The sequence below is a fragment of the Molothrus aeneus genome, chromosome 9 (assembly GCF_037042795.1).
Source record: "Molothrus aeneus isolate 106 chromosome 9, BPBGC_Maene_1.0, whole genome shotgun sequence".
Lineage (NCBI taxonomy): Eukaryota > Metazoa > Chordata > Aves > Passeriformes > Icteridae > Molothrus > Molothrus aeneus.
In genome coordinates this window covers 28,070,606-28,096,361 of record NC_089654.1, presented here as the reverse complement: position 1 = coordinate 28,096,361, position 25,756 = coordinate 28,070,606, and the positions used below count along the sequence as shown (strand labels likewise).

At 41.7% G+C, this 25,756-nt stretch overlaps 1 protein-coding gene across 1 annotated transcript in view; it reads right to left on the bottom strand.

The window, feature by feature from the left end:
• Nucleotides 1-25,756, bottom strand: part of XPR1 (xenotropic and polytropic retrovirus receptor 1) — a 115,327-nt gene that overhangs the window by 31,749 nt on the left and 57,822 nt on the right. Inside the window, exons 3-7 of the mRNA XM_066555193.1 lie at nt 13,178-13,279; nt 6,398-6,621; nt 2,192-2,341; nt 1,288-1,371; nt 734-815 (exon numbers count right to left, since the gene is read on the bottom strand). Of these exons, the coding sequence (XP_066411290.1) occupies nt 734-815; nt 1,288-1,371; nt 2,192-2,341; nt 6,398-6,621; nt 13,178-13,279 (642 nt within the window). The remainder of the gene's footprint in view (nt 1-733; nt 816-1,287; nt 1,372-2,191; nt 2,342-6,397; nt 6,622-13,177; nt 13,280-25,756) is intronic.

Here is a 25,756-nt window from a genome sequence, read left to right as displayed (position 1 = left end):
TAAGTCATAAAAACACAGACATGGGCTTTCCCTAATGCAAGAGCTGGTAAGTTGATTTGTTAAGCCTTTTCCTTTGTACTGCTTAAACAAGTTACAACACTCCAGAAATCACACACACAATTAGTAAAGCTGCTTGTGATTAAGCTCTGTGTCTGGATCTGCAGTACTACTCTAATCAGGGGCCAAACTCAGAAGGCATAAAGCAGCATAAAGACAGGGCCTGAGAGATGCACCCATTAATTGTAGCTTTTAAACAATCTTGCCAACCACTGCCAATAAGAAAAAGTCAATTAATTCCATTAGCAGACTCCAGGCATTGAAATTCTAGGAATTTCCACATGAGTGCTTGATTTCCATCCTGAGTGGCATCTGGTCACATGGCTCTGTGTCTGGTGGTCTTTTCTTTAGGGAGTCAACACCATGCAAAGCTCAAGTTCTACAAGCACCTGTCTCAAAGTTGGCATAGACTCTGTGTTCCCAGAATGAAAACAAAAATCTGCTTTTACACATAGATGTTGCACCTTGAGAATATCCCTCCAAAAATAAGGAGGAAACCAGAAGAAAAGGATTTTTGTGTTCAACATAGACATATACAACATGAGAAAAACCACAACCTACTGCTGAGCAGTTTACACCAATGTGATATGGCTCTGATTTAACCCAGAACATCCAGGTCCAGGTGCTCCTTAAGTGAGGAGAATCCACCCAAACCCAGGCATGGCAGGACACCTACCTGAAAGTATGACAGTGACGTTCAGTGCAATGAACAACCCGCAGAACAATCCAACCCTGAATGTAGTCCAGGCTGGTACAGGCTGTGAACAAAGCCACAGCAGAGTTAGGGTGAGGTAAACAGGTTATCTGCACAGTCAGGTTAGTTTGCAGAGCCAACTTAAAATCACAAACACAAGCTCCTGATTGCACTCTTGCTTTTGAAGTGAGGTTTTTTTAAACTGTAAATGCTGTATAATATTCTTTCCATGTTGAAACAGAGCTTGGGAGTCTCAATGGCCCTTGAAAAATATTCCAGACCACACAAACATTAAGCATATGCTTTTATTAGTACAAATTTCCTTTTACCATTTATCTCCTCCCTTCATTACCTTGTCTGCATGCATTAGGAGCAGTAACCTATTTCCAAACCTTCCGGAACTAAAGCAGATTATCTGGCCCTGCCCCATGCATGCTCACATCAATTATTTCCACTGTTTCCTTCAGATGTTGGATCTGATTTGGCACCTTGACAAGTTGGAGGAGCAGCTCCTCTCCACAACCCCCATGTCTCACCTGAGCTGCTCCTAAGGGTGGAACACGCAGACGTTTCATTGCCTTCTGTCTGTCTCCATCTTCCAACTCATTGGTCACCACTTCCTGAGGAGACAAAGATACACACCACTGAAGGTCACCTGGATGATGAGCACATGGCCAAACCAAAACTAAAGGTTGGTTTCCATTTTAGAGGTGAGCCCTGGCCCAGTATTCTTTTAATACAAAGACATGAAAAGCTCAGCATGCTGTACCAGGTTCCTCCATGGCAGAAGTTAAAGCTGCACTAGGCTTTGCCAAGGGAAAAGTTCCCAGCTGAAGAGAACATACCCATACTGATGTAAGCAGTGCCAGAAGTCAGTGGTGTTGCCCTGATTTTTAAGATTTTCTAAGCCTTCTGATGTTTACATTATTGTAACGAACTTTCTCATACACTTTATGTAAATAACTTCTTGTTTTGCAGTCTTTTATGGAGGAGGAGAAATTTGATGGACTGTTGGTTTGTCCAGTGTTATTGGGGAGGTGGCACTGTCACCCTCCAATCTACTGTCACTTTTGGAAATCTATAAATGTCGGAGTCAGAAATTAAAAAGTCTCTTTTACCTTGAAAGATCAGCATGTCCACATTGTGTTATTTGATATCCTATAGTGACACTGGCATTTCAAAATCAATTATTACTCATCTTGGTGGTAAATACAAGTTATAGAGAGGGCAAAACACTATGGGAGTTACAGTGTCATAGAACAGTTTGGGTTGGAAAGGACCTAAAGATCTTATTCCAACCCTCTGCCATGGGTGCCTTCCACTAGAACACGTTTGCTCAGAGCTCCATCCAACCCGTGCTTGAACACTTCCAGAAACCAGCAGTGCCCAAAACCCCGTTTTTGGGGGGATTTTTGGCAGTTCCCAGGCCAGCCTCTTCACCTCTGTTTCGGAGATAAGCTGGTTGATCTTCTTGCAGGTGTAGAAGGGAGCCACCTCCACCTCGGCCACCCTCCACTCCGCCCCCCGCGTCGTCTCCAGGTTCTTGTCATGCTTCTTCAGGATCTTGCGGAAACCGGTGAAGTTCAGGTTCTGCAGGCAAGGGAAAGAACATGCTGGCTTTTAAACCCCAGCCAGCTCTTAAACCTCAGCCATCTCTTAAACCCCTGCCCATCTCCCAAGAAAGAGAAATGGTTCTCTCCCCAGTGCTAGCGACAAAGGACTCGTTAATAAGAATCAAAAGTATTGCATTCCTTGTCAGGAAGTTTCTGAGTTCTTACTTTATTATAATGAATATATAATACTAGAAAATATAATAAAAATGTGGTATAAAAAGGGAGCTACTAAAGCTTTTTATTTCCTGAAAAGCCAGATCACTTCCACCTTCCTCCTTTATGCAAGAAGTGACCTGATGCTACCCTGAAGACAAATAACCCTTAAGGGGTTTTCTCTCCTGAAAAATCTGAGCCACTGACTTCTTTAAACTTGACACTGGTTTCAAATCAAGTCCTCCAGATAAATTCATTATAGAAGGGAAATCTTTGTGTAAAAGTTGTCAGTGCTGCAGATTAAATCCAGACAAGTGCATCCTCACAGCAGCATGTTTTTTCACAGAGTATGTTGCACAATGACTGCAAAACCAGCTTAGGCTTGCAGATGTGGGAGATGCAATTCTCCAGTCTGTAGAGACAAGCACACAAGGCTTAAAACAAGAAGCAACTGTTGATTTCCAAGTTATAGATGATCCCTGATTCAACACCCATGCACACTACCTAAGACAGGCAGAGCTCATCACACAGCAGCAGTTTCTGTGGAATGATGTATTTGTAATCCTGCATTTCACTGTGCAGGAAGTGCTGCCTGAAAACCTCAATATTTCATTCAAACAAGCGCAGAAGCACAGAGAGACTGTGGCAAGACTCACTTCTGAAAAAGGCTTAGAGAGCAGCTTGGAAAGAAAACCAGAGAAAACAGCAAAATCTAATGCCCTGGAGAGAGGCACCAACTACTCAATGAAATTATTTTCAATGTAATTATGCTTAGAGTGATTTAATGCCAGACCCTCCCATCTAGGTGGGAAATGAGGCTGGGGAGACAGGAGCAGGAAGCCAAAGCAATAATGACCTGCCTTATTGCAGACAAGAGACTTTAATTACTTTCTATTGGAAAAGCCAGCATTCCACCCCAAGGAGAGCAGAAATTTCACATGAAAAACTGCAACAAAAGGATGATTTTGGTCAGGGACCTTTCTGTGGCCTGAAATAACATCCCTTCATCTGCCATGGGTACAGTCCCTAAATCTGGGGTGCCCTGGCTGGCTGGGATATGTTTATACCAGACACCCTAAAACCTCTCCAGGGGCATTTCATCCTCTGGCTGCAAAAATTCTGCAACCTCAAAGTGCATGATAAAAAAAAGTGCATTGCTGGTCACAGTGATGCTTCTGACAAGGAACACACAGTGATGGGACTATGGAACAGAACAAATACCATTTATGCAGTCTGATATTTTGCTATTCTTGCTGCTTTTATTTGGCAAGGGGCCTTCTCCAAGCCTGACCTCCATTTCTGCTGCATTTTGTGGAGAAAAAAGCCAAAAAACAGCCCCAAACAAACAAATAAAACCAACCAAGAACCCTCCACAAACAAGAAACAGTGCAACTTAGGCAATAATATAATGCAGCATCAAGTAGACTCAAACAGGGACTCAAATATCTTTGCTCATATATATTAGAAAATGCACCAGTAAGGTAATTTAATAAATCTGGTTCAGCCTCTATTATTCACCCAATAAATGCACTATATTATATACAGAATAAGTAACTAAATCTTATATGCTTAATTTCTCAGCATTTGTTTGTCCTAAAACACAGCATTTCAAATAGATAGATTTTTTATGTATATACACACTCTAGAAGAATACATTGCTGGTAAGTATAAATTCATTTTATCATTTAAACATGCAAGAGCTGCCCTGGAGACTGCTTATAGCTGCATTTGACAGTTGGTTTGTGTACCTCAGCAATGAATGCATTTGTTCACCCCTAAGAGACTGAGGAATTTGCTTCAGGGGGATTTTCCTTCCTCTGTAACCCAAATCAAGGCATCAGCATTTCATCAAAGCCAGTTTGATATTTATAATGCTGCTGTTGATTTCATTTTTTATCTCCTACATGAAGGGCTCAGGTACATCATCCTCCCACCAGGTTATTGTTTTTTCTTCTCTCCAAAACTGCAAGAGCTTGAATATTCCTCATTGTTTTACTCTAAGCTCAAGAGTGATTAACAACAGTAAGACTCTGGGATTTAGTTTTATGTCTGTTTTTGTGTTTGTATTCCTTGTCCTCAACTTCAATACCAATTTGAGGGAATTTTTCTTATTCTCTCTCTGGAGTTATGTTGCAGAAAGCAGCTCTGCTGCCTCTGCAAAGTGTGAAAAACCAGATGGGGTTTAGATCAATATTTAGTAGACTTAGAGTGGGTCTGGACTCATGGTACCAAAAAGCAAAATGATCAGTGTGCAACCTGCCTTTCTACACTGAGGAACAGTAGGAAAAGATTTCCCAAGGGAATGATCAATGTTAGCCTCTATTTAAATTCTTCATCAAGCCTCAGAATTGATTTTTTGTAATTAAAAGTATAGCTGTCTTCTGTTAAAAGAGAAAATAAATTTAAGGGAAGAAATCACAGCAGGTGATGCTGCTTCACTCCTTTCCTAAGAAGATACAGATACTCCACCTTTCTCAGGAATTTGAACTAGGAACTACCACTAATAGTTAAAACACTTTATTAAGAAATTCAGAGTTTCCAGACACATGCTCAAAGATAACATCACTGTAGGAGAGGTACAAATACTCAGAATGTTGGAAGAATAAGTTCTGTCCATACAGCAGAGTGGTATTCAATTTATTCTGACTGTGAACTTTGTTTAGTAAAATTCTGCAGTAAAGATCTGTCAAAGATCTAAATACAGATGCAGTCATTTTAAGCTCCAACACTCTTATTTAACAAGCTAGAGCCCCTCACAGTAAACACTTAAAAGCATTTCAGAGCATTTAACTCCAGAAGAGGTAGCCCAGCCAAAAATATATTTACAGTTTCAGATTTTTATTTCAAGATTTTTGGAACAAGATCAGCATCTGCAACCATGCCAAAAACCCAAGTACAACTAAAGATTGGTTTGTTTTCATACCTCAAGGCAAATGAGCCTGTATCCTGCAGAAATCAAAATATATATCTTTTTAAATTGATGTTTTAGCAAGAAATTCTGATACAGCAAGGTCACAGCCACTACCATGGTAACGCCAAGAGAAAACAGAACATTGAGATTTCAAGTTTCAGGACAAATATAAGATAAAAGAGCTTCTTCCTCAACCTGCCCTGCCTAGAACAACACACTACAGAAGGAAGAGGTCCTGCCTGGACAAAGGTGCTGGGGTCAGCCAGCCCAGAAAAGGAAGAAGGAAAAGTCCTTCAGCAGGTCAGCTCAGCACTTCTAGCTCAGTTAAAAGCAACCAGATGTGCTCTGCTACCTGCCTTTTCTTTAGAAGTGTTTATGGCCCCCCAAAAAAAGGAATAAATAAATGAAAAATGGAGTGAGGCAAGTCAAGGTGATGCCTTGTGAAGGCTGACCTAGAACAGAGGCTGGACAGAGCTAAAGAATAAAGCAGGGATTTAATAAAAGGCCTCAACGGATCCACCTTGGGCAGCACAAGAGCCCAGCCAGGGCTACACCCAAGATGAACCAAAATGGTCACAAAATGGACAACAGGTCATGGGGTCTCTCACTTTTACAAGTTCTGGTCCAATTAACTCCATTGGAGTCAACTGTCCAGTTATAGCTTTAAGTTATGAAGCCCCATCCTTCCTGTTTTTCTCTCTTCATTCCACGTTGTTTGTGCTCTTGGTGCTGAGATTTGGATCATTTGTCCTTGGTCCCCAGCTGGAGCAGGAATTGTTTTGTCTCCCTGCTCTGTGCACAGAGCTCACCATCCCCTAATGTGAAGCCCAGACCCACACACTAAAGCAGCCCAGAATCTGAAAAACACAAAAGCCCAAACCTGAGGCACCAAAGCACACACAAAGCACACACAAAGCACGGAGCCATTTACACCCAGGGCTCCGCGGAAGCGCTGCCCTCAGCGCGTACCTGATAGTTCTGCAGCAGGATGAGGCTGAGGTAGAGCTCGCTGAAGGCCAATTTCAGGTCTCGGATGTTCCTGTGCTGGACCCGCTCCTCATGGGACAGGTGGAAGACGGGTTTGCGGCGCCGCTGCAGCGTGGAGGCCCCGCTGGCCTCCTTCTGCGCGTCCAGGGTGGATTGCAGCTCGGTGCGGAGCGTGGTGAACCTGCGCTGCGCTTCCGCAAGCTTCTCTGTGGGCAGCGAGAGGGAAACGTCACCTGGGACGGTCACACACGGCCCAGCCAGCCCCAAAACCACCCCAAAAATCAAAACCACCCCAAAAATCAAAACCACCCCAAAAATCCATTGAGGCGCCTGAGGGTGAAGCATGCCATGCTATGCGGCCTTCCCCCATCACACAGTATCTCAAGCTCTCTGCGTATTTCTCTTGTCACAGGATGGAATCACAGACTGGTTGGGTTAAAGGCCATGTCATTCCAACCCCCTGCCATTGACAGGGACACTTCCCATATGCTCCTTGTCCAACCTGGCCTTGAACACCTCCAGGGACTGGGCAGGCTCAGCTTCTCTGGGCAAAACTGTGCCAGGTCTCAGCACCCTCATGGGGAAGAATTTCTTCTTAATGTCTAATGCAAACGTGCCCTCTGTCCCTGCTCTGCGTATTTCTCTTGTCACAGGATGGAATCACAGACTGGTTGGGTTCAAGATCATCTCATTCCAACCCCCTGCCATTGGCAGGGACACCTCCCACGTGTGCCTTTTCCAATCTGGCCTTGAACACCTCCAGGGACTGGGCAGGCTCAGCTTCTCTGGGCAAACCTGTGCCAGGGTCTCAGCACCCTCACAGGGAAGAATTTCTTCTTAATATCTAATTCAAACCTGCCCTCTGTCAGTGTGAAGCCATTCCCCCCTGTCCTGGCACTCCAAGTCCTTGCCCAAAGTCCCTCTCCAGCTCTCTTGGACCCTTTAGGCACAGGAAGGGGCTGTAAGGGATCTCTGGAGCTTTCTCTTCTCCAGCTGAACACCGCCAGCTCTCCCAGCCTGTCTGAGCAGAGGTGCTCCAGTCCTCTGGACCCACTCTAAATGGGGTCACATCCTTCTTGGGGCCATGACCTTCCTGTGCTGTGAGCCCCAGACCTGGATACAGAACTCCAGATGTGGTCTCACAGGGGTAGAGAAAAAGAGGAAGCCTTCCTCATTAAACCTACGTAAAACACACAAATTCCTCAGAAAAAAAAAAAATTAATAGGGTCAAATCAAGAGGCTGTCTCTTCAGCACAGACCAAAGCAGCATTAGCCAGGAACTGAGACCTCTCAGCTTCCATCCCAGCTTTGATTTCTAGAGAATCTCAGTCCAGCACCACACAAATACCTGTTAGGGATGGAAGAGGCCCAGCCTGTACCTGGGGACTGCAAACCAGCACAAGGACAGTGGGACAGGCTTCCCCACACTGGCTGGACCCTAAATTAATTCTGCTTCATTTAGGGTCTCATCCAAATACCAAAGCACTGACCACACATCTACTCTGAGCACAACAGAAAAGCTGCTCCTCTTTCCCACATAAATCAAGTGCACCAGGAGCATTAGAGAAAAATCCTGTTAGACAATATTATGAAACATGACAGTGAGTAAGCAAAGCGTTTTTCAGATCTGTGCACCCACTACTGATTTTGTGTTTACTATCTTTTCATGTGACAGTAGGGAAATCAAAGAAGACAAACCCCACACTTCAAATGTGACACTGAATTTTGTTGCTCAGAGAGCAGCACGGCCCCTCTGCCAAGCTCCCAGCGACAGACAAACACAGCTCTGCTTTGATCAGGAGTTACAACACTGCTGGCTGCTGTACACGATCCACTGCAATAATTCATCCCTCTTTTCCTCACTTTAGAAGCATTGCCTTGTTATTTATCTGATTAAAGAGGCCATCAGCCTGCACTTAAATGTCATTTTTATGTGTTTTCAGAACGAGTCTCTCTCTCTCTCTTCCTCACACCTCAAGTATGAAGAAGGTGTTCCTTTAAACATGCTGCTTTATGTACTCTCAGAAAACAATATTTTTGGCTAAATAACAACCTTTTAAAGCTAGAACCAGCATCGTTAAGATCATTATCGTTCTCTTTGTTCTGTACAACTGGTTCCTTCCAGGCTTTTCTTCCCCTGCTGAGCTTCAGTCACAGCTTTGGCATCTCTGTAGATAAGCAGGGTCACAGAGCAGGGGTGCTGGTGTTGGCCAGGTTCACAGTGTTGGAGCCACCTCCACCCAGCAGGACACCCAGCACTGCACCAGAAACCACAGAGCCACGAGGTCCCTCTACTACACAAAGCTCTGCCCCAACAGCCTCCTGGATGTCAATAGAATTCTCTTCATTAGTATCTTACATAACTCTATGATGATTCTCAATTGCTCCCCACTCAGATTTACTCTGATTTACTCTTCCTTTGTCTAACTCAATTCTGCTTAATTTTAAGAGCAAAAATACTCTGTAAATAATTTAACATTTGTGCATAAGGTATTTGCCAGAAGGAGAATGCCTTTCCTAACAGAAAATGGGGATCAATATAGGAAATCAAGTACAGAGGAGCCTGAAAATCTAAACTTCTTGCTTATGAACTTTATTAAAGGAAGAAGATTTTAAAAAGCAGGAAAGGGCAACTCCTCTCTGACAACTTCCACAGCTGCAAGGACTCCAGCAAACAGAGGCACTGCAGCCCACAGTGAGAATTGTCTGCCCACAGCCTACAACCACATAATATTTACTACAACAAGATCAGACTGCCAAAACAATAATCCCTCCCCACTTTGGGAACTCCCTCGGGAATAAGGAACAGATATCTGTTCAAATCAAAAGCCTTCATATAAATAAAGCTCAGAAGTTCACTCTCTATATTGAAAACACTTATTAAACCATCTGTGATACAGTGAAATTTCCTTTAAATCAAATCAGTAGATATAGAAGAGTTTAAATTAATATTTTCAATTGAAAGCACTGTTCCATTGTCCCTATGTCCAGAAAAATCCTAACATCCATCAGCCTAATAACACAATATTTAAAGAAAATACGATGCCTTGAAATATTTATATTTCATATTTATGACTGCAGCTATCCATAAAAAATGCCCCTCCTGAGAAACAGCCATCCTGTCACCACCTTCTCTCTCCTGCACTGACTCTAGTTATCCCATCCACAAATCATTTCTTCTTATTAAAGTATGATTTTTTTACCATTGAGACTCAATGCAGAAGCAAAACAAAACAAAACAAAGTGTGCTGCTGTTCTGAAAACCTCCTAGGGAATTGTCCAGGGAAACAGCAAAGCAGAATAGAAATTAATTTCTCAGTTTGCAGTGTACTCCAAAACCATTGAAGTGTCATATACCCCTGCCACTAATTTAGCACTGTCTATCACTAATTTACCATTCTGAAAAGTGACTTTAAAAAAATGTCACACAAGAGAGCTAAAAAAAAGCTTAGAAACTGGAACCACTCTTGTGTTGCAGCATTTTGCATGACCTGATGCCCACAGAGCCCTCAGCTCAAGTGTAATTTCATGGCCAAGACTAACAAGAAATCCAAAACCAATAGTGGCAGACTTCAACAAAAGTGCTTGCCATAAAGCAGCAGCTTGGCCCAAAAAATGCTGCTAAAATCCTGACTGAAAGAGCCTAAAGTGTTATCACCTCAACCACGCAGCTCCAAGCTGGTTTTTAACTTCATTTTCCAAGTTTAAATGAAAGTTCACACATGAGGATGATGGAAAAAAGACTGTAGCACCAAAGAACCAGGAAAATTTCCCCCCAGATTCCAATTTACATGGGCATGGGTGTGATCAAAGGCTGTTTCACCAGACAGGAGGGGATCAACAGCCTGAACCTCCTGCCAGCTACACATTTTAGTTTTAGCATTCCTTCTCTTCCCTACTGGTACATTTTATGTTCAATATTTTCCTTCCCAATTTAAAGCCAGGGTTTCCTACAAATAACAATTCCTAAATTAACCACAGAAATGTTGCTGGCTACTGTTTAGCCAAGTCCTGATGATGGGTGATTTAAAATACAACAAACCTGTCATCTAGAAAATCCCAAACACAAACCAAAACTGGCCACAGATAAAACTTTAGCACTTGAATAGTGTTTTGGTTTAGGGTACATTTGGGAGAGAACTTTTGAAGGGTTTTTTTCAAAAGCAGATTGAATCAGATTTTTTCTTAATTGGTTTGGGAAAAATACTTCTTTGAAGAAAAGTGAAAAAAACTGTTTATTTCATAAGTAAAGTATTTACTAGTCTAAAAATAATATTAAACAATAAAACCTCCTGTTGTTCTAAAAGAGATTATAAACTCAGAAAGTCTTTTTTTTGTGGGTTGTAGCTTGGCTTATTTAGTTTCTTATCAGTCCCTACAGTGCTGTAAATGTGGCTCAGGCCAGCTTTGTAACTTTTGTAACCTGTTGTGTAGGGTTTTATATGGCTGTTTTCTACTTTTGTTTTATTGCTATTAGTAAAATAATTCTAATAAATTAAAACTATTAGTTAAAAGAGTGTAGGCATTTACTAGGCATTCCTCTGCTGGAACCATCTGAAAATTTTACTGCAATTTTTCTGTCTTTCAGCTGGGGATGGATCTTCTTGAGCACAGTCCAAAAACTTACAAATTTTTTATCAAATTTGATTTAGTAAATGGCAGTTTTCCTTTCCACTGTGCTGGGATGATGGGCTGGGGAATTAAGGGAATGTTTGGGGGAGCACACAAGAAAGGGCAAAGAAAGGCTTTTGCAGCAGTGTTCCATGGAGGAATTGGGGTTCAGGACCAGGCCACCCCAAGAGGATGAGGTTATTTGTGCTGTGGGTGATGCTCACTGAGGAGCCTTCAGCCTAGGGAAAGATGATGAGGAGGTGAAGCAGAAATCAAGAGAAAATTTGATTTTCTTGAAAAATGAACAATATTTACTGTAGTAAAGACAGGGGTGTAATAAGCTGTGTAACAAACCTGTAATAAATAGGATGTGCCAGGTCATAATCCAAGCCAACACATGCCTGGAGTTACAATAGGGTCCAACATGACAAATTTCTGACAGGATCAAGGGTAGGAACCACTGATGGAACATTTCTTGCTGCAGCTCAATGCTAATAACCCTAATAACAGGGTTTCCATTCTATGAAAGTCACGTCACTCTTCTGCAAATAAAAGCCTTATTTTAATCTTATCACAGGAGATTGTCAAATTACATGTATTCTCTCCTGGAACTTTTTGAAATGACAGCTAGCTGGGGAAAAAAACCAACCCTACCCTAAGTTATTAATGCCATTTTAAACAATGCTGGAATGGGTGTGTGCGTGTGGGTGCACGTGTGGCAGCAGGTCCTCATTAGGGGAAATTATAATCTGTATTGTGCATCTAAATTGACAGAACTTCCTGCACAGAGTCTAGCTCCCAGTGCACAGGATCTGATATGGCTCAGAAAGGAAGTTTCTGAGCATAAAACCCTCAGATCTGGGATAGAAGCACAAGATCTCCCAGGGAACCAACACAGAGCAGTGCTCTGAGTTAGGTACGTACAAACTGCATGCAGAAAAATGCTACCAAGTGTGAAACCCAGCTGATCTAATAAAAAATATCAATTTTACCTAAAAAACTGCCTCTTGTCCTGACACCCACTGTGCTCCAGGGAGCTGGGAGAGCAGGCACAGCCAGCCCCAAGGAGATTTACTTCCCTAGATGGAAGCTGAGCAGAGGGAAGCTACAGTGCTCAGCCACTGCATCCATCATGCTTTCAGCTCTCCTCAAGTTCACAACCCAGATCCTGGCTGGCAGTAAAAGAGCCAGCAATAAAGTCAGCACCCAATGGTTATGAAAATATTTTTGCATAATTCAGCTGTGCCTTTGTTATCAGATTAAAATCAGAACTAAAAAAGGCTACCATATTGTGGTGCAAATCCTGTTTATAGCACTAAGTTAATAAATCAACATTAAGAGGAAGCCAATGCACTGCTGTATCTACATTTAAATGCTTTTCGAGTTGAAACCCCATTTTAAACCTCACCAAAAGAGGCTGAAAATCATCTGAAATGTCATGGCAGGAGGAGCCAGAGCACACCAAGCCTTTTGTAGCAATTTTACAGGGTGAATTTCCAATTAACCTGTTGTTTTCAAAACACAGGATGGGAAGGCAAATTTTGCAGAGGAAACAACAAAAAGCAGCACTTGATATATGACACCTAGAAATCCCCAGTCTTACCATCACAACATTTTTACTCAAAATACACAGCCCAATTGGCACAACCCAATTGCTGCTGGATTTTGTACTCCAGAAAGCTGCAGGGGTTTCAGTGAGAGTTCAGTGTTTAAAAACTTGTTGGACCCATCAAGATGATCATACACAGGCAAGCCCACAAGAGCTGTTCCTGCAGAAGCTCAGGAAACACCAGCTAGGAGGCTCAGCACACCTAAAACATGGCCAGGAGATTGTTAAAAAATAAATAATTGAAAGACTGTGCCCTTTAGTTTGAAGAGCATCTCCATAAGGTTCAGCAGGATACCTTGAAAGTTCAAAGAAATGAAATCACCTGCCATTCATTCTCCCTCCAGGCAGGGTTAGCCAGGTTAATAGCAGGGTTGAGCTCCAGATCTGTGATTAAACCAGAGCAGTTTTCCACACAAACTCGCCCTCTAATTACCTGATGGTACATCTGCCTCACCACTGTGGTTATCCTGAAAGTTTGGGACCTTCAGGCCCTTTTTCTGTTGTTGAATTTTCCACAAATACACACAAAATAAGCACCTTACCTGAATAGAAAATGTTGATTTTGGCAAGTTCTTTCTCACAGGTTTGGAAGAATTTCTCTTCAAACGTGGCAAAACATCTTTTCACCGTGTCCTCATCTGTGTCTACAAAACAAAATAGAAAAACAAAGAAGTTGTAACAGAAGGACATAGGGACAATTTTACAAGTGGCTGCCATGGAAATAGCTCTTCAGAGCAAATCCACCATCTTTGCCATGCAGAGGAAGAAGAACAACCAAGTCCAAAGGGCTGGAGGAAACACATATTTGCTTGTAAAAGGAATTGCACCAAGACAGAGAGGGACACACTCATAACAGCACCCTGACCAAAGTTCCCACCACCTTTTTGATCCTCCAAGTGTTATTTCAGACCACACGACTCCATTTTTGCTTCAATGACCAAAGCTGACCCTAAGTGTTCACTCCAGCTTGGAAAACATTTGTGTTCAGAAGGAAAACACCAAGTTTTTACCTGAAGCCAGGAGGACTCACTGGCTTCAGCCACCATTCCCACCTTCTCATCAGGCCAATCCTTCAAATACAAACATAGCATGATAGCATACCAAAATTCATACACAAATCCATAGAGAAATCCATACAGAAAACTGTGTGGAAGCTTCCCTCCTGGAAAAGAAAAGCTTTTCTCATAAGCAAAGTTGAAAGGAAAAGGCCTAAATTATGATGACTGTGATCAGATCCACAACTCTCCTTCACCCCACTGCTCTGGAACAGTTTTAATTCTTCTGCAAGAATTACATACAATTCCATAATTAAAGTCAAAACTTGAAATTAAAGCAGCTATTCAGTCACCTTGTTGTAATAAAAAGTATAGTGCAGAATCTCAAAGACAGAATGCATTTTCTAGTAATTAAGAAATTAGTTTAATGAGTAAAAAAAAAATCAAGACAGGCTATAATTACCCATTTCAGTACTGTCAAAAACCAAATGTTCCTAATGCTGAAGCAAAGCAGACTCTTCATACCCTCCCATAGTTACAGCCCCTGAATCTTCATGCACTCTCACAGATTGCAAGGGTTAGTGTTAACACAAACAGGAAAATTCAGATTTTATTATGGTCTCAACAACCTTGAGAAGCAGACCATAGAACCACAGAATTGCTTCAGGTTGGATTAAGATGAGTGAATCCAATCATTGCCAAGCCCACCACTAAACCATGTCTCCAAGTGACACATCCATGTTTTTGGAACACTTGAACACTTCCAGGGATGCTGATTCTACCAGATTCAAACAGATGTTGAAATAAATGTTATTAAATTGAGAAGACAAATGACTACAGTGAAGTGTCATTCACTATCACATATACATATTGGACTGTCATAACCAAGAAATCTCTTTCTTTTAGCATTAATTTCTAGGTAAAACCAACCTCAAGAGAACATTTAAATACAAAATTTCAACATTTAGATTTTTCTGGTTTGGCTCTGATATTAAGCACACAAATGTCAGCACCATTTTGAAGGGATGGTATGGAAAGAGCAAAGAGCACAACACAAAACTGCAGTGCAGGGGCAACTTTGGAAGAAGTCTGTCTTCTTTTGGAGTCTGATGATGCTTTAAAGAGAAAACAGAGAGAAAAGAACCAGTTCTGCCTGGTGTTTACAACTCCACCACCCAAGGGCTGGTAGAGAAGAATTCCCAAGGGCCCCAAAGCCTGTTCCAAACTCCAAGCTTTGGCTCCCAGGGTTATTTTCTTATCCAAGTATTATAGCTGCAGCTCTGTGGCTACTCCTGAGGATGAGGACTCCCTCCCTGGAGCAAACAAACCCTGGGATGACAGGGCTTGGGCTCCTCTTTGCTGCAGGAGAACCACTGGAGGGTCACTCCAGCCCTGCTCCAGGGCTCTGGACCAAGGATGAGCAATCCCACTCCACAGAGAGCTCCCACATGGATCCCTCCTCGTGGACAGCCTGAGCACCACAGGCACAGAAAATAAAAATATAACTGTTCTTCCTAACAGCAGAGTCACAGCAGTTGTAACATCCCAGCCTGGGGCCCTCCCAGTAAAGCTGATCTGAATTTGCCTCCAATATTTCCAAATCTGTGACCTGACAGCAAAGCACAAGCAGGGGGAGGGGGTGAAGCAGCAGAAATTACAATTGTGCAATACTAAAAATGCAGAGATTTTATTCACTTGGTGCCTGAAACTTTGCAAGTAATAGTAATCAGGAGGTACCAAAGCAGAGCTGACTCTTTAGGATGGACCTGGAAGGCAAATTCTCGAGTTTACCCAGGTCTAGCAGAAAATTTTATCTAGAGGTGCTTTCTGACATGGGGGAACCAGCATTTCCTGCACTTAAAAATAAGTCATAAAGAAATAAAAGCACACAGGCTCACTGCTTTCCTCTTCCAAACCTCTTCCACCACAGCTTGCTTTTGTGTTTCAGTGCATTCATAAAATAATAGTAAGACCAAGCAAGTTTTTAAACTTACAGCACTGGAATTACCAAAGGATTAAAAAAAATAAAAATAAAAAAAAATCTCTTTAAGCATGGAATATACTTTTTGTCCATAAAGTCAAGCATGAATATTTCTGTGCAAACAAAATAGCACCTTCTAAGTGACCAAAAAGTTCAATAAAGCAACATAGAGGCAAACTAACATAATTAATGCCAAATAACACAATTAATATCTTTTTTTTGTAAGTTATTGACCAGTTCAAGAAATTACAAATATGTGTGTTGAACAGTTTGACCATAATCTAAAGTTTAGAACAGGAAAATGGGCTTTGAACACAAACCAGCTCCTACTGGAAGCCCTTCCAAAACCCTTGAGATTAGGAATTCAGGTCTCTATCCCAACTTCAAAACACTGCTGACTCAGAGGAAAGCAAGTTCTACACAAACTACTCAAAATCCCTCTCCAAATGCCAAATGCTGCCTTATAAAAGATATTTTGCAGGCCAGGGTAGATGCCAAACTTTAAAATAAATAAATAAATTTTAAAAATCAGGAATCTCTGTGAAGAAAAGGCTTCCCTTTGGTGCTGGTCCCACTGCAGTTCAGTCATTGAGCTGCAATAACAGCCAAGTGCTGCCAAGGCTACTGCCTTTATTTATTTATTTATTCATTTATTTACTCCCCCCCAAGGCTAGGACAGGACAAGGCTGTTTTGCCATGAGAAAATCCCAGTGCCAGACCCCTGGCCTTGGCTTCAGGAGCTCCATGACAACAGGGGCTGTTTCTAAAAGGCATCCAGCTCCAGCTGCCAAGGAGGGCTGGCCGAACCTTCCTTTTGTTCTCTTTCTATAGCATTCACACTCCATTCACCCTCAGCTCCAAGCAGACTGTCTGATCAATACTGCACCTTCCAGACCTCATCCTCCCATGGATTCCCTGGCCTGAATGAAATAAAAACCCACAGGAAGCCTGCAAATCTCTTGTTTTACTTGCAAAGGCCAAAGCAGCAGCAATCTGGATGTACTCCCCCCTCTCACATTTTCAGATTTGCAGACAGCTCAGATGTTGGCACACCCAAAACAGAACCTGAAGTTGAAAAAATAACATCCAAATAACATCCCTAAGTTGTCCCAAGCACTCATTTCTCAGTGCTCCTCTCAGCTTTTCATTTAATTTCTCATTTTCTGTAGCTGCAGTCCATAAACAAATGATCAGCATCCCAGGCAGCTCTGCTCACCCACTCCCTTGCAAGAACACACCAGGAAAAGTTTGCTTTGTTACAGCAGTGCCCTTTAAAATAATCATTTTTAATAAGCCCTCTACTCTTTATCATGCTGAATTTTAAAGAGCATTTAATTAGAAAAGATTAATTAGCTTTGTTATGAGATCAGCACAGGTGTAGTTCTCTGAATCACCTTCTGTTTGCCACAAAACAACTCTGAGTAATATTATTTCAACACTTTAGCTACAGAGGAGGCAATTTGATTTATGAGGAGGGATCTGAAATCTAGTCAGTGAAATAAAAATAAAAATCAAGCTCAAAATTGGCATTAAACACATCAAATAACACTGAACAGGTGATCACAAATTTAACATCAGCACCACTTTGAATACACTATTTTTTTTAAATTTTTCCATATGCTGTACCCAGCACTCAACTAGGACTACAGCAACAGATCTGTGTTATGAAAAATTAACAATTTTTTGTTAATTACAATTAGTAAACAATTAGTAAAAAATTAGAAAACAATTAGTTTTCATGTTTCTATAAAGACAGTAACTGCTTATACTTCTAGGCCCAGTGGCACACTAGGGAAAAAAAGAAGAAAAAGCCACTTTTATTGCTACTCAAGACACTAAAAAGTGGGTCACTATAATGAAAACATCTATCTGTCTCCAAAATCCCATCAGCTCTGTCTGTCTACTCAACCATCACAATTCTCTCATACCCTTGACAGATCTGCAGCGCCAAAATTCTCATTTCCCCAACCTTTTTACACAGCACAGTGAAATTCTGCAGGTTAAAAAAAATCAGACTGTGAAATCCCTTAATGCAAGGACAAAGATTATTATCTTCACACTCCTGGTGTTTATTGGGGTGTTTTTCCAAAGGAAAAGTTTTTCCACAAGGCAAATCCCTTTCTCACTTGGATCAGCTGCAAATTGGATTATTTACTGAAACTTTCATGAACTTTTATTTGCCCCAAGATGGGACATAAAAGTTTGCTTGTACAGACTTTTACATGCCTTAAGTACAGCTATAGAAATTTGTTCCTAGGACTTATTCTTGCTGTAGGAAGAAAGAGGAAGCCAAATAAATAAAGGAACAAAAAAAAATCTGCTTGCAAATAAAGGAACATTTCTGTTCATGTTATTCCTCCCTAACATCTGAGCTGCAATCTGCACATGTAATGGTGTGTTATTATTTCAGAATAATTCTCTTCTGGAATTTATTCCATCCACCAGAAGTGGACCTCAAATTAAAATGCTGTCAAATCATCAGGGAAGAAGCTTCTTGAGCGAGTTGATATTAAAAATAATGCCAAGAAAATTCATAGCAGGCTATACCTGCTTTTGTGAGCCAGCATGGTCAGCTCTCCACTAAACAAATCCTTTAGCCCAAATTGGATCTGGTTATTAAATTATTGCCTTAAACCTAGCAATAAAAAGTGACCACTCAGGTAACAAATGAGGCTGGCACTGCCTGCACATGCAGGGTTTGTGTGTGGGCAGGGGAAGGAGGGGATAAGAACTGCTGCCAGTCACCAATACAAGTTCTCTCAGGTTTTGCTTCACCATTTTGTTGTGAGTGAACAAAACCTATTCCAAAATACCTTTAGAAATTACAATTTTCAGATTGAGAAAAATCCTGCTGCCTTAGTTTTTTAGACTCTATCACTGAAATCTTACAAGGAAAACCAGCCAGATTCTTACAGCTGGTTTGTTTAGCTGGAAAGAAAAAGCAACCTCCACAACATGCCTACGAGCTAGACATCCAACCAAGTGTCTACTATAAATTATTTATAGTAGTGACTCTGTAAACACAGGTTCCAAAGCAATGTCAGCGTCCTGGTATGAACTTCAGGTGCAGAAAAACCAGGCCACAAAGTAGCCATGGGTGAGAAGACAATTCCAAGGTTTTGCAGTTTCCAGGTGCTCTTCTTTAAACAAGCATGCACCTCTCATGACCCCCCTGCTGCAAGCAAAGAAGGCAGTGCCAGTCTTTGTCAGCTATGCCAGGAGAGTCACTAATGCTTCACTTCTGTACCATGAAGAGAGAGAATTATAAATCTGAGCCTATGTGGTAGAGCTCAGATTTGAAGGGCAGCTAGGCAGAAACTTGTGATAGGAAAAAAAAAAAAATAATTAAAGAGAAGCAGCACAAATGCCCAGCAGTATTTAAAAAAATACTGATAATAAAGGATGACAGACCTGGATGCCAGGAGACATCATACAGGGACATCAATACCCACTTTGCCTGGCTAACAACCACCCTGAAATTTCTCTCTTTTGAAGAAAAAAAGTGAAGATTCACATGTGTTTCTGCAGAAGCCTCCCAATAAACTAGATGAGAAACAGTGCCACACAGCCCAGGGTGAAGGAAAGACAGTCAACAGGAACTGAGAGTCCAATTTCACCCTGACCTTTACTCCAGGACAGAGAATGGAGAGCACCAGGCTTGAGTTACTCAGCTGGTACACCCAGGAACCTGCCCAGGCCACGTCTGCCGGTGCTGCCAAGCAGGCAGGGATGCAAACAGAGATCCCACAGCTTTGTGGGATTACCAGCACCACACCGGGACATTCCCAGCTTGCATAACACACCTGCACCTTCCTCCAGCTGCTGCTCACCTGCTGCCTCCAGCTCTGCTTTTCATTCCAGCAAGACAAGAGAGCAGCAATTTTGGTTGCACAAAAACCCCATAGCACAGTTTGCACACCAGAGGTGGAGGAAAGCAGAGATATTCCAGCCTCTTATGGATGAGATCTGAACTGGTCCCTGCTCCTCTGGCTGATGCTAAATGAGCCAACAGCTCAGCACTGCCATCCACTCCTGCTGGTTCTTGAGAATTTCAGGTTTTCTTTGCTGCCAGGCTCTGACCCCCAAGAGAACACTGCATTTGACCTGAGGCCGTGGAGAAGGCTTCCAAAATGGAATGGTAAAACTGAGATTATGGGTACAATAGAAGTGTGCAATATCACATGGTGGAAAACTTAGTTTAAGGTTTTAGAATATAGTAATATGTACAGCAAGATAGAAGTTTTAGGGCAGAAACTAATCCTTCTTCTTTACCTTCACCTTCTTCTTCATGAGTTCAAGTATTATTGTATAATTAAATAAAAAAGGCCACATTACAAGCCATGAGTAGTTATTTCTTAAGTTAAAAATAATTTCAGTATCATTTCTCAATTAGACAGTTTATCCCTAAAAAACCCTTGAAGAAAGAGAAATACAAATCCATTTTTAGCTTATTAGAATGAAATACTATAAAACTCACGACTTGTGAGACTGTAATACAGATAAGAATTAATAAACTTTTAAGACCAAACAAAAAATACCATCTCATGCATTTAATCCCAACCTTAACCAAAAAAAAACCCAAAAACACACACACACACACATACACATATATATATATGTATATATAAAAAACTCAACATTTAGTGGTGCCCCGTGTGAGGAGGACACCTATGAAAGTTGGGACCTCCCTGAAGAAACAGAGTTATAAAAGCAACTAGAAGCTAGAAAAATCCCCAGGGAATAAAGAAGAAAAAAACCCAAGAAAATAAAAAAATCTATTACATTCCCTCTTAATCAGCCTTTAATCTGAGCAATGTTGCATCCAAGGTGGTATTTTTTCCCTTTTCATGAGTGACAGGGCCACCAAATGAAAAACTTAGCAGTACTTGTTCATGCTTTTAAAGATCCACTGAATGCACCTCAAGTAAATAAGCACAGCTGTGTTTTATGAAGCTACAAACCTGTCTGGAAAACTTTCCTTCTGCTAAAACCCATGGATGGAAATAAGGACACTTCCCTAAATTGCCCAGTTTGTTCCTTAAACCAAGAAGATAAATATAAAAGAAAAGCACACAGCAACATGGAAAACCAAGACCAGAATTGCTGATATCAAATCAGGTGCTCAGAGTTCAAACTTAAATTTTTCTATACAGTCACCTTCTCCACCTCTCCCTTCAGCCTGAAAACACTTGGTGCATTCAGCAAACCCTCTGCTGATTATAAATCTCCCAACCTTTCAGCCAAGTAACAATTCAATAAATATAAATGTAGGCTCCAGGAAAGGCAAGGCAAAACCACCCCAAGCTGTGGAGTTCTGGGCCAGCCCCCAGAGCAGTGATGGAACACTGGGGACTTGCATGGGGAGAAGACCTTGGGGACTGGAAATGCAGCACAGCAAGAGGAAATCAAAGTAAAATCCAAAAAATCCATCACCCTAAGATCCACAAATATTCTTTCTCTGCCCCATCTTCTGAATGAAGGTGGAAGGTGGCATGGGAAGAGATATAAAAGGAAACTTTCTAATCTTTAATGTGTGTTCTTATTTACCAAGAAAGATTAGTTTGATATTGTGATTATTTTAATCAAGCCAAAAATGTTTCTGTCAGGAAATAAAGCTTCATAATAACAAGATTGTTTATGCTCCTTTTATTGAGCCTCCAGCTTTCATAGTTTTACTTCCAGAATTTTACTGAGCAGCAACAACTTCCTTCTCATTAAAACTGCACAAAGACTGTCAGAGCATCTGACATAACCAAAAGAAGAAAAGAATTAAAACAAAACTGAGATTACAGTCAGTTAAAGGAACATTGACACACTGCAATTTTATGGATATATGCATTGAGTTTTTCCTAGGAAAACCACATGGAGAAGGAGTTATGGGGAATTTTAGCAGCAGTTTTGGCTGTCCCTTGTGCCCTCTCTTCCACACACACACAATGCCCTTTTCCTTGCTCTGGTGCTGCTGCTTATCCACAGTGAACCAGTTCAGGAAGTTAATCTGGTATTTAAAGAACAAGCCAGCATTAAAACTGAAAGGCATTAACAACCAAACTGATCAATAAAGTCCTTTCCTGTGGTTTAGCCCTCTGAAAGAGCTCCTTGCATGCAGGGAGGAGGTGGTGAGAGTGAGATTCCTGCTCTGGCAGCAGAGTCAGACTGATTGAAATGGAATATCACATCACCTGCTTGGACTCCTGAGATGGGAGATGACTCAAGGCACCACCCCACAGCTCAGCTGACAAGGAGGTGTTGGAGAAGCCAACAAAACTCACTGGAGTTGGATTCACATGCCCATACCCTTGATACAAGCAAAATAAATGGATTATTGAATTAAAACAGATTGAACTTGGGTTTGGGTTGGAAAGGACCTCAAGGATCATCTCATTCCAGCCCCTTTGCCACGGGCAGGGACATCTTCCACCAGACACAGAGGTGGGGACCCCAGAGCCAGAACCACCTGGAGGCTTACAGGAACATTTTGGTCAGTTCTCAGCAACTGATCTGTGCAAAGACACCACAGCAATCGCCCTTCCACATTTAGCCATCAGTCCATCTACCAAAGCATCCCCCTTTGGTGGGTTTCAGAACCGTAAAAAGCACTTTACCACCTGCTATGGCTCTGCACAGCTCAAGGAGAAGCTTCACAGTTCAGGGTGTTCCCACTGCTGATGGCTAAACTGTGGGATTTTAAAGATGGAGTGAATATCTCCTCCTTTAAAACACTGGGAACTTTCAGGGAAATGGTGTGGTTAAGAGTATTTTAACTTTTGTAAAACATAAGGAGTAGCAGAGTGTGCTTCCTGATCCTCAGGCTGCCAGGACAGGATGGGATGTGGAAGGGGAAAGGCTGCTCCAGAAAAGCACACCCGTGTCCCTGGAGAGACCCTGCTCAGCTCCCTGTGTTTGAGGGGAGGCAGGGAAGGGAATTACAGCTAATTGAAAACATTTTGCATAATTGGAGCTGATAGGAGACATATACCCATCACTGCAGGAAACTGTTTGCATCCTTATAACAATTACAGCACATATAAAATTCAGATGCTAAGCAAACAATTAGAAACATTAGCATTGGTGAGGGAAAAAAAAAACAACTAACAGGTGAATAAATGGACCATCACCATTAAAAAAGCAACAACAATGCTACTTTTAGAGCTCTTTTCAGACACAGGAGAAGATGTTCATTGGAGATATTGAAGGCAGGAGTAGGAGGGAAATGACAAAAGGAAGATTAACAGAACTGTCTTGGGAAAGACTTCAATTAATATTAAGAATAACCAGAAAGACAAAACAAATGATGCAGAAACAACAACAGGCTCCCTGTATGGTGAGCACATGGTACAAAGACAAACCTACTTCAAACGTGCTCTCAATGGTTTCATTTCCCCCCAGGGAGCCAACGCTGCTCAAATTCATTTTTCCTTTTTTATTTTACTAGCTAGTAAAGGCAAACAGTTGGCAAAAAGATAATAAGCAAGCAGTTATCAGATGAAGAAAAATTTATTTTTGAGGTATCTCAGAGCAATGACACAGAGCTTGAGAGTGGCTCTGTGCAAGATTTTACCAGAGGGCCTTACAGTCAGATCATGTTCAGGAACAGAACAGATTGTTAGTTCTCATAAACGTTTACAACAACATCCTCCTAAACATTTTGCACAATTTAAACCAATATTTTTCTTTTTAAATTATATAATTCTAGCTAAAACACCAGCAAATTAGCATTAAGGTAGCTGCTTCTCCACTCAAGGCAGCAATTCTTCTGCTTTAATTCTTACATTATTACAGCAACAGATGTTGGAGGATCCTCTCCACAACACTACAAAGCCTACCCAAGGTTATATTCCTCCTTGCTCATGCAGTGCACAGCCACCCAGCTGAGCCCTACCCTGCTGTATTAATTAAACCACATGGATTGAAGCATGCCTGGAGACACTGTGGTAAATTCAAGATAAGCAGAAGCTCTCCAGTGCAGGTCCCCACAAGTTTGGAGTTGTTTTCTTCCTATGCTCAGGTAGCATCCCTTGCCTTCCCTTCTGCTCAACTCTGCACTTTGCTATGATTTAAGTACATGGAAGGAATAAGCTCCAGTTCAAATGTCCTTCCTTCAAGGGGAGAAGAAATAGTCTTTCCAAGGGATTGATGTGAAATGCCCACTTCAACTCCTCAACAGAGCTACTGTGTTCCAGGGGTAATTTTAGTTTAAGATTAAAATGCAGCAGAGATCAGGACTGCACTTGTTTGTTTGTCTGTTTTCCAAGTTAATCTCTTTCATTTTGCACAGCCAGAAACCACACGGGCTGGGTATCTCCTCTTGGAGCATCCCTGCCAGACTGGAACTGGAATGAATCCTTCTGAAAAGGATTTTTATACCCCAAATGAGAAGAAAGATTGAGAGGCATGTGATTTTTCTCCCCCCACATCTTCCCCAGGCTCAATGCACAGCACTGCTGGCACTTGCTAAATAAAAAGGCAAAAGGAAACCATTCAGTAATTTCTATTACTTCCCAAACAAAACCTTGTGGGAAGGGAATACACAAACTGCAGAAGTAACTGCCAACAGAAAGGTTTTGCATCCAAACACAAACTCCAAGTATGCTGAGGGTAAAAAACTCAATGGCCCAACTTCCTAAGTCACTTCTTATTTACATTTCAAAGGACGTGTTACAGAGCCACCACATTTAATTCTATTTTACCCCTATTTCTGACAGTGGCAAAAAGCCTAAATTTAAGTCCCAACTGCAGCATCAGCTGTGCAAAAGGACAGAACAACAGGACTTCCAATAAACTTGAACAAAAAAACATATGTAAAAACATGGGATATCTTTCCAAAGAAACCTGTGTGCTGTACACAGCAACCTTGCCAGGCAGCACTTAACAAGACACTGCCACTTTGAAGCTCTGGTTGACCTGCAACCTTCTTCTTTGCAAAAACTGTAAAATTAAAGGTTGATCCTTATTTGAAGCATGGGTGATACAAGTAGAATGGGAGAGACAAACACCCCAAAGTGCAGCTGCAGGAAGCAGGGAGGAGCTCAGAGTTTTTTGTCCACCAAAGCTTTTGCCATGCTCTGGGAAACCTGGAGCCAGCCATGCACGTTTAGCCCAGAGCAGCAAGCCCCAAAATGGATATCCTCCGTGCCCATAGCATGCTTTGAGCTTTGTGGTTGTGTCCTCACAGAAGAATTTTATCACAACAGATGACCGAAGCATCCAGAAGCACTGCTCATGTAGCCGGCATGCTGCTAATCAACAGCCAGAGCAGATGGAATGCAAATCTCCCAGGGAGGGGGGACCAGGAGGCTGTCACCAGCCTGCTCCCACCCTGTAAATGAGCTATTATCAGTTAGGAGCTAAATTCAGATGGGATTTTGGTGAAAGGCAACACTTCAAGGTGTTTACGGGGGAAATCCATCTGCACCGGCTAAAAAAATCCACCAAGGTTGTTCTGGGTGGTTTGTTCGTGCACCAGCACAAGTGGTTGTTGTCCTGGTTTCAAGTCCTGCAAGGATTTTAATTTAAACTTTAGGCAAATTCATCCATCAAGAACAGTGAGGATGGCCTTAAAGGTAACATTATTTTCTTCACAGCGGAATAAATTATTTTTATTTTTGGTAAGTGTTTCAGAGACAGGAATCAGCTCCTTTTCCACAGGGGAGGGGAAAAAGCTTCATGTAAAAGTCACACAGAAATGAAGTTTTCTTACATCCATATTGGTCTGCACCAGCAAGACACAAAGAACCAACCACAATAGATTTGGGGATTAAGCATGTAAGGTTTGGGGGTTGGTCCTTCAGCAAACTCAACACAAGAAGAACTGAAGCTGCCCCAGTTCATTCACTCAATTGATTAACTAAATGTTCTGAAACATGAATAAATATGTAAGTGACTACTCTGCTCTAATTAGTGACATTCAGTGACTCTAACCAGAGAGCCCAGACCTCCAGCCCTTGCATTTAGCTCTCAGTGCCTCTCCCCTGGGAACTGAATAGCAATCAGGTATGTAATGCAGGGATAGTTGCTTTTCCCCCTTCACATTTAGGGTGGAAAATAAGGGGTGGGGCACAGGGATGGGAAAATAGAATCAAATCCTTAAATCCAGCCAAGAGGTCTAAACACATTTAAAGAAATGCTTTGAGGGGGAAAAAATT